Genomic DNA, 9,647 nt, shown 5'->3' with positions numbered 1-9,647 from the left:
GTTAGAGGGATCCTTACGCTTCTGTTTACCCTTGATCTCCGTCTTTAACCTTGGTCCCCGGGTATATGGGGAGAGGAATCCTTACACTTCCTTAGACTTCTCTTTAACCCTAGTCTCCGAGTCTATGGATAGAGGGATTCTTACACTGGTTCCGCGTTAGTGAATTTGAGTCAGTTTTAATATTATTTATTATGAGTTCATATTTTTAATTTAAAAAATATATCTATATATTAAAAAAATATTTTTATTTATAAATTTAAAATTTATTTAATCTCTTATTAATATAAGATTCGTAATACAAGTATTCACTTTTCACAACCATAATTGTTACTTTTTTATAAGAATTTGTAATTCTTTTAATATTTACATATAGAAGACAAAGAGTTACACATTAAAATTTTAAAACCAACTTTTATAGACTATATTTTATATATGGTTCTAATTATATTTTTTGATGCATATGATATTGAGTTATGTAATGAAAGGTAATTTTCTCCAACTTGATAAATCTTATCTCACTTGTGATGTAATTGTACGATAATTATGTGACAGTGAAGCATTATAACTTCAATGTTAAAAATTCATGTATCTCAAGGAGTAAAATTGATTTGAAAAAAAATTGTAGTCAAATTTATCATTACAAATAAAATTTAAAGTTTTTTGAGCTTATCGTTTTCATTATATGCTCATGTAAAATCATAACTTGTCAAAGTTGATTCAAATTTTTAGTATCTTCGCTGTACAATATCATAATTTTAATTATTCATAGCGAAAATTTTACACGTGGTTTTAGTTTTGTGGTCATTACAACTGTAACAAATTATTTCTTAAAAACTCAAAACAAATTCCTAAATATAATTAACGCGACCAATAATAAATATATTTCCAATATTTAGTTAATATATTTGGAAATGATATCTCATAATTACAATAAAAAAAATCTATAATAATCATAAAAGTTTGCTTAATAAATGTGATTTTATTTTTAATTTCATAAATCAAAAGATCCCCTTTCCATTAATTAGTAAAAAAATAAATTATATTTTGACAATTTAATTTTGTCATTCTTTCTTATAAAACCCTACAAATTAATAAATAAAAAAAATTCTAAATGGGTATTATTGGAATATAAGAAAAACGGCTCCTCCAAATATAAATATGTACAAAAATATTACGTTCACTCCCATCTTCTCTGCTGTATTGTCCAGGCTTCACAAAGATCTATTTTCTGGCGCTTACTGTTCACTCCAACGTTGGCTTTTCAAGCCTCTTTAGCCTTCTTTCTTACAGTGAAATCCTTTGCAATATCATATCTTTTACGTTCTTTTTTTCCCTCCTTGTTTCTTCAGGTTTTGCATTGAAAAGTGTTCATGGAGGAGAAAACTACAACGCCATTCCATGACTCTGCTTCTGATGACAGGAAAGAGTCTCAGGTTAACGCCGAAAAGGTTAATTCCGCTGAGAGCGAGGAGGTTCAAGGAGAGCTTCAAGTTGCAGCTGATGAAACAGGGGCTTCGGAGCCTGGAGAAGGCTCAGGTGGTGGTGCAACTGTTCAAGAAAATATTAACAAAAAGAAGAAAGGGAAGGCGAGGCCTGAGACAACTGACGGTGTGTCGAACATTGGATCTTTGGAACCTCTCCCACCAGCAACGGCGTCTTCGCAGCCTTCTTCCAGGCCGAGTTCTTCATCAAAACGGGCTCGGGGGCGGCCTAAGGGTACTGGGAAGCTTCAGACTTTGGCTTCTCATGGTGAGATATTGTTGCCAACAATTTGAAATACTTAAAAGTTTTAATGTTTACACTTTAATTTCGTATCTTTTCTTTTAAACTTGCTTTATGGTTTTGCTTTTGTAACGTTGGATTTACATATGTTTGGCATGTCATAATTACAATATTTTATCGTTTATTATGTTAGTTTATTGGTTTAATTCATTTGATCATTTGTAAAACCCATACACAGTTTCGTAAATCTTAAAACTTTTCACCGCGGATATGGAGTTGAGAGGGTTGGTGACTAATTGGCTACATATGTATTATAAATATTTCTTGAGTTCAATTGAAGTGATACGTATAAATAATAGTACTGCATGTACTCAGATTTACCAGTGAGAGGTTTCTTATAATTTGTCAAATTACACATATAAATAGTGGGTTATTTTATTACTTGTGGATGATACTGAATAATATTTGGAATGGCTGAGGTAAATCATAGTATTTTATTAGTGGGGGCATTTTTTTTCCCATAATATTATCGAGCTTCTGTGTTTTACCTTTCCAAGTTTTGTTTGATTGAATAAACATAATTATTTATTCTATGCATCTGCTATATCATTTTGAATATAAAACAAGTTTGAAATGCAAGATTTGGGCATGATCGTAGCAAGGCTAATATTCTTTTAGAATGTATGAGAAGTTGATTAGGAATATTAGTCGACAAACTTTTTGAATCTCGATCGTTTGCCATAGCTAGCTACAAGCAGGTTCCACATGTGGTAATGCTGCAATTTACTCAAGCAGAGAGGCTCAACGAAGTTAACCTCTATAGCTTTATGTCTCTGCTAATTAATTATCAGGTGAAGAGGGCCTCAGTTTTGCTCCTTTATGGGCAGCTACTGCCTTCTGAAGTTCATAATTAAGGTAACTTAATGAAACAAAGCAAGGACAGAATGTGGATATAGTGCACCCCTTGACTAACCCATTCCTTTACTTGTGTATATGGTGTAAGTATAAATGAGCTTGCTTCATTTAAGACACATTTTCAATCTAGAATTTAGGTCCTCTGGGGCTTGATGCACTTCAATTAATCAAATGCCTTACTATCACTCTTGAACTTCTTTTATTAAGGTGAATATATGGACACAGCTGGAGCAAGCTTTACCCCCCATGTACTGTCGGTGTTCCCAGGAGAGGTAATGTTAGATATATATAAGTGAAAATTAAGTTATTGCTTAGTCTTCTTTTATCTAAGTTTTTTTTGTTTTTAAACTTCACAGGATATTGTTAGTAAGATAGGATCATTTTGTGAAACCGGTCCTCGTTCAGTTTGTGTTCTTACTGCTAGTGGTGCAGTCTCCAGTGTTACCCTGCGCAAGCCTGGTACACCTGATGGAAGTGTGACGTATGAGGTATGGCCGCACAATTCATCATGGACATAGCTAATTGCAATACATGGGTGCATCCATCCTAAGCAGAAAGGATATGTAGTGTTCACAAGTTGTATAATTATTTTCATTATCTCGTAACTGTGAACTTGGAAGTTCTTAGTGTTTCACAGGTTATACATTTGATAAAAGAAAAGTTAGAAAGATGCCTTCATTGTCAATGCTGTAAAAGAACTTTGGTGGCTCTTATTTCTGCATGCAGCTAGTAGTCTGGGTTCATTATGTTTTTAATATATTCTATATTGGGCATCGGCTACTAGATTATGCAATATAGACAGCTTAGTTCAAGAAGATTATAACATTTGAATAGCCCTTTTGTTTATGTTTAACATAGTTCGGCTACCTTTTATTCATTATGTCTATTTATATTCATCCAAACATTGCTTCTTTCACAATAAATCCTGAGTTTTTTTTTTATTTATAAATGTTTGATGTGCAAAGAGATCATTGTTATATAATTGGAAACAAAAAGTTTGCAACAAAGAATATTCCTGTGTAGAAATGTGCTACATTAAATTGATTTCTGCCTTATGGTTTCAGTGTGAAAATTTGCTGTTTCAGAACTAGTAGCATTCAACAAGGGTTGAACACTAATTTTCACCCCTTATTGCAGGGATGGTTTGAAATTCTTACTCTCGCTGGTTCTTCTGTTGTGTCTGGTGAACTGCGCACTCACAGCAGAAATGGTCTGCTGAGTGTTTCATTGGCTAATAGTGATGGACAAGTTTTCGGTGGAACTGTTGCAGGTCCACTGGTAGCAGCAAGCCCTGGGCCTATCCAAGTAAAACCTTTCCTGCCAATCTACATATTAACATAAGCCAAGAATAACGTGCCATCTGCTATATCAGGAATCAAATGATAATCAAAATGCCTTTGTTGGAAACAACAGAAGCGGACATAAAAAGACCGATTTCATGTTTGTGATTGGAGCAGTAAACTGTTCATTCACTTGATCATTGGATATAACTTATTAACTTTACTTGTAGTTAAGCTTCCTCTTAATGTGTAGATACTACTTACTTTTAATCATTGCAGCTCTCTGTGTTATTAACTTAAATTGATTGTTTCCTGGATTGATCATTCTAAAAAGATCTAACACTCATTCAACTCATAGTAACTTTTGCACTCATTTTGTGTTCCCTTGGGTTCATCAGCTTGTTGTTGGCAGTTTCAAGCAAAACATCAGTCGTGGAATCAAAAGGAAGTATTCAGCAGGACGTTCGACATCAGTCAACGATTCTGCCAGTTCAAAAATGGTGAATCTCCCCATTCAAGTTACCGGAATGGCAGATGATGATGAGAACTGTGACCCAGCACCGGTTCCTGTGAGAGCACGTCCCATGGAATCAGATAAGGTTGTTGCTGAAAACGATATCCTCAACTCTGCTTCTCTAGAGCGTGTTGATCCAAACAACTCGCAGAAAGACGATCCAGTGAAAGCAGGTACCGTGATTGCTGAAAACGAGGACTTCAACTCTACCTCTCCACAAAGTGTTAGTCCAGGCTACTTGCAGACCTCGCCAGCCTCACAGCCCAAATCTGATGAGATGATGACTCCAGACACTGATGCCGATGTCCCTGAGATGCAATAAAAGGACTAAGGTGCATCATCCCTGTTGTCCTCAACCTCTCGTCCCTCTCTTTCGCTCTTTGTGAATGTAGTCTATCCATTTAATCCAGCATCAATTCGGGTTGGACAGCGAGATCAAGTAAAATTCTGTTTTTATCTAACTTTCTGTTTTTATTTATTTTTAGGTGTTGCATAGTGGCATAGGCTTCTTCAGGAAGTAATGAGCAGCATATTGGAGTTCTACAGCAGCAATGCAAGACTTTTGCCATTGACTCTGGTTCTTAATATATTAAATTTGGGATTTATATATTGTTGTTGTTTCTGTAATATTTTAGTTTAAAACCTATAGGCTGACTTAGGCCTATTTCATAAGACCCTGTTGTTTCGGAACTTGACATGAAGAGATACAGGAACTTTTCACAATTATGTTGTATGAGAATTAGATTAACCAGTTTGTATATTGACGAGCAAGGAGCTGATGATTCACCGATGATCTTCTGCTCTAAACTTGTGAAGAATTCAATGGCAAGCAAACTGTGGTTTTAAATTCTTTATTACTTCAATTTGAATCAAATATTTTGAATCTTTCTGCAGCTTCATTGAATTCATTCTATAGATTTGGGGCATTGGGAGATTGCTTTTGTTCACCCGTTAAAGAACAATAGCCATTGATGATAATATGTGATGGCATAGCAGGTTCTCCCTTCTTTAATGAAGCTAGCATTATAGTAGATACAGGGCGAGCCAGTGATAAACTTGGCTTTAATCATCACACATTAGCAAATAACCGATAAGTTTTGGCATCAAGAGCTATTTGTCGTACTGCTGCAACTGCTGCTATGACTCCCAGTGCAGAGAACACCACTGCAATGGTAATATTCAACCAAAAAATGGGACTCCGCTTCGATGGCTTAAATGTCAAGTTGAAGAAAACAACAGGTAATATGAAGTCGAGAGGCATGAAACCAAAAGCTCCAATGACAGAATTGATGTCTCCGAAAAATGGAAGCATTGCTGCAATTGTTGTTGCTATAACAACAGACAATGATCTAGAAACTACCCTTGGGATAACATTACGGGCAGAGAATTCTTTGCTACTTGGATCTGCAAGAGTTCTTTCAAGCACTTCGTTTGTTGGCTGCAAGTAGACCTGTGACAGACAACCGCGTTATTGAACGAATTTACCAAATATATGAACAATGAAAAAGAAGGGGTGAAAGGGAATGTAGGTTCTCACAACACCAACTGCTGATAGTTGGAAAATGGTGAAGATGTTTGTCATCAAGATGAACCATTTCGGCACCAAAGGTCTCCCATCATCCAAGAAATTGCTGAGTAGAAGGCCTTCAGATTCGTTGCCAAACGCCCAATAACCAGATATTGCAACACTGAAGAAAGTCACTGTAAGCACTGTATAGCAAACACATAATCCTTTGAACATCTTCCCTTTCACTGGTGGTGCAATCGTTGCCTGAAATCAAATTTATACACAAAAGTTTGTTACCTTTATAACAGCATTTAATCATTACAATTACGTTTATGCAGACAGTATTGCAGCAATGAGTAATCTGAAACCGAAACGGTTTGGAAAAATTATGAGGAACCTGAATTTCTGGAATGATACCATTGCCATAAGTTGTGGCAATAATGGCAATGGCATTGAAGATCCCGAAAATCCGGCTTTCTGTGTCACCTTTCACGCTATAATCTTTTTTTGGCCCCTTGGATGAATTCCCTGGAAAGAGTAATACAAACTATTAGGTATAATTATTCATCAAACTGATAGTGCAATGAGTTAGTAGTGTGCAGAATTACCTATATGTATGGAACCAGCAGTAGCACAGGCGCTATAGGCTAGGCATAGAATCAAGGATATCAAGTTAATATGCCTTAATGAGTGAAAAGATGGGATTTGAGCTAATATCAGCATCAGGACTCCAAATATAATCACAAATTCGTAAAGCTTCATACTCCCATTTGGGTCTGATAGTAAGTAAATTGCCTGCCAGATATTGGAAAAAAGAATTTGGAAAACTCAACAACTTAATTATATAGTTAATAGCAGCAACTTTTAAGAACTAGAAATTCTACAAATGGAAAAATGATGAGACTTGGAGCTGACCTTCATACATTGTCCACCAAGAAGAGTGCAGGCAATGACAGCACCATAGCAGACCATGAATTGAATTGGTCCAACATAATAACGACCCCATCTTGGCCCTGCACATTACTTAAATCATTACCAAGCAGTCGGTATAGCATAATGTTCATCTCCTTGCATGGATGTGTCATATGTGCATTTATGGGTCGAACCAATAAAGCGTATTTATTTTTAATAAATAAACAAAGTACATGATTGTTCATAAAATTGGACAAAAAGTCAAAAAGGTCGACTGCCGAAGTTTAATTCTAACTATTTCTTTGCTCGTGTAATGTGGACTTTTAAGGCCTACTTGGCTAATGAAAGGAAGCTGAGCAAACAGGCAAACTGCAAGAGGGCAAATGGCTGCAGAATCAGTCAATGTGTGAAAAGGCTGTTGACCCCAGGCTGCAAAGAAAGATGCCTAACTCCACCATACCGAAGATACACCTATCATCATTGACTCTGGGACTACAACTGCTTTACAGTTGTCAAGTCAAGAAATTACAATTTCAACAGAATTTCTTTTTCTTTTATTAAAAAAGAAAGAGGTAGGGGAAGAAAAGAGAAAAAAATGAAGAAAACTTAAAAGATTAAAGAAAAAAGAGAGCTTTTTTTAATTTGTTCTATATTATTCTATAAGGTTGGTAAAATCATATGGGATTTTTAAATAAAAAATATATGTTGCATACCGCAATCATACATGTTTGCCCGGATAAGATAGAGGCCTTCAATTGGTATTGGCATACTCCATGGAATTGGACCCCTAGTGTCCACCACTTTCATCAATCGGTCAATTTTGAGAAACATTAGAAAGTGTACCCCTTAAATTTGCACCATTCACCATTTCACAGGTGTAATGGTATTTAATGGGGTACTACATATATGACACATTAAATTATGACAAGGGAGGAGGGGTCTATGGTCAGGCTTGGCTACAGGCATTTATGTGTGTTTATTTAGATACTTAGTACAACTGACATTGAGGAGGACAACTGTTTCAATAATGCAAATGAAGAAGCAATTTCTTTGGTGTATAGCTTTTTGTTTTTTCTTTTCATGTAATTTAATAAATAATATTATTCAAAGAATTGATTATTAGATTATTAATTTTCAAGTGCTTACCCAAGATGTCATTGGCCATGTCTCTGAAACGAAGATGTCGACGACCCAATTGAGCATGGTGTTCAAGGACAAGAGACAGCAGATTGTAGGAGTAGAAAGTGACCAGAGCTCCGATCACCAGACAGAAAATTCCGGCGGCCCATCCGAGGAAGGTGAAAGCAAATGGGAGACTGAGAAGCGGCGGTGCAACTATTGATGTCGACAAGTGGTAACCACAGTGCAGCCATGATCCTGTTCAATTTACCAACACGCCAAACAACTGTAAGACAATTCAAACTTTGCGGTTTTGTTGGCTATTGCCAATACGCCACCTTTCCTTTGTTCTTTTGTTCTTTGACAAAATCACATTTGTCACAGTTGTAAATTTGGTTAAAGATGAAAGAGAAAACAAAAAATAAAAATAGAGGCAGTAATATCACCACGTAGCTTATAAGCATAGTCGCTGATCAAAATTAATGGAAGTGTGCTAATAATGCTCAAGACATTGCCTCAAGGGCAAGGCCAAGTCATCGGTCAAAGACATAAAACCCCGTAAGAAAAATGTGATTAAATAATTTTTATTTTTTAATTATATTTAATTAAATTTTATATTTTTATTTTAACTCAAATAAATTATTTTATAATTAATAATTAATTAATTATCATTAATTAAAATAATATTTATAATTTTACTTTCACTTGGTACTAACATGACATGTTGATTATCATAATGAAAAGTGAAATTATTATCTAACCCCCTCATCATACTACATCAATATATTATGTTACTATCCGTTATGATAAGTCAATATCACGCGATGCAAAATAATATGTCATTTTAATTAGTTACAATTAATCAACTAACAATACTAATGACTTATTTAACTCAAAATAATAATATAAAAATTTGATTAATAATAATAAAATAATAATTTTTTAAATAGATGACCATTTTTTAAGTATTTTACTTTTAGTTTACTAGTGTGGCTTGCATGTCTATAGAATTGCTTTTATGTTTAGTAATAAGACTACAATATGAAACTATGAGCTATTTTTTTTTATTTTATCATAAAAACAATGGATTGAAAGCCATACTTTTTTATTTATTTTACACAAGAAAGTTTTGAAAACTTGAATTTTAGCAAATAATATGGGATGAGGAAAATGATAATATTGACAGGATGGCACTTAAGTTGATGCTTGACAACAACAGTTCTTTATATTCAAAGTGTCATATTTAATTTCCTGTTTTCTCAAGTCAAACGAAAAAAAAAAAGAAAAAAAGTATTTTCATTGTCTCATAGCGTGTGGAATTGTTAAGGGTACCATATAGGTGCAAGGTAGTGCAAAGGTAGGGTATTATTAAAATCGCTTTATAAAATTCACATGGTGTTTTCTTTATCAACTTGCCAAAAAAAAAAACCTTTATAAAAAATAAAATGTCCTATAGCAATCAAGAGTTTCCAAATATATGCTGTAAGCATTTTAAGGTCATGTTCATGGTATATGTTTGGTCCACATCAGCCAACATAAATGGACCTATTACACCCAAAGAAAAAGTATTACCAATAAGAAATGAGAATCGTTGGACTCTGTGATAAGATATCAAGATAAAACTCTGAATCACACATTTATGTTGAAAAGGAAAACAAAACAAAGTCAGATACTCTGA

General features: G+C 34.5%; 2 protein-coding genes across 3 annotated transcripts in view; one reads left to right on the top strand and one right to left on the bottom strand.

Moving 5' to 3' along the window:
* The first annotated feature begins 1,370 nt into the window (after positions 1 to 1,370).
* Positions 1,371 to 5,177, top strand: LOC110412952 (uncharacterized). Its single transcript, XM_021423616.1, has 6 exons — positions 1,371 to 1,749; positions 2,845 to 2,909; positions 2,994 to 3,125; positions 3,775 to 3,942; positions 4,316 to 4,763; positions 4,917 to 5,177. The coding sequence occupies exons 1-5, from the start codon at positions 1,371 to 1,373 to the stop codon at positions 4,751 to 4,753; spliced, it is 1,182 nt and encodes a 393-aa protein (XP_021279291.1). The 3' UTR covers positions 4,754 to 4,763; positions 4,917 to 5,177.
* A 128-nt stretch (positions 5,178 to 5,305) lies between these two features.
* Positions 5,306 to 9,647, bottom strand: part of LOC110412951 (Transmembrane amino acid transporter family protein) — a 5,023-nt gene continuing 681 nt past the window's right edge. For both annotated transcript variants that reach the window (XM_021423615.1, XM_089782862.1), the window contains 6 exons: positions 7,997 to 8,227; positions 6,854 to 6,951; positions 6,547 to 6,733; positions 6,336 to 6,466; positions 5,969 to 6,202; positions 5,306 to 5,881 (listed from right to left, as the gene is read on the bottom strand). In XM_021423615.1, coding sequence (XP_021279290.1) covers positions 5,501 to 5,881; positions 5,969 to 6,202; positions 6,336 to 6,466; positions 6,547 to 6,733; positions 6,854 to 6,951; positions 7,997 to 8,227 — 1,262 coding nt within the window. In that variant the 3' untranslated portion in view covers positions 5,306 to 5,500. The remainder of the gene's footprint in view (positions 5,882 to 5,968; positions 6,203 to 6,335; positions 6,467 to 6,546; positions 6,734 to 6,853; positions 6,952 to 7,996; positions 8,228 to 9,647) is intronic.

The sequence above is a fragment of the Theobroma umbraticum genome, unplaced genomic scaffold, assembly GCF_002168275.2.
Source record: "Theobroma umbraticum cultivar Fairchild unplaced genomic scaffold, ASM216827v3 scaffold_95.0, whole genome shotgun sequence".
Taxonomy (NCBI): Eukaryota; Viridiplantae; Streptophyta; class Magnoliopsida; order Malvales; family Malvaceae; genus Theobroma; species Theobroma umbraticum.
This window is presented reverse-complemented; position numbering and strand designations above follow the sequence as displayed.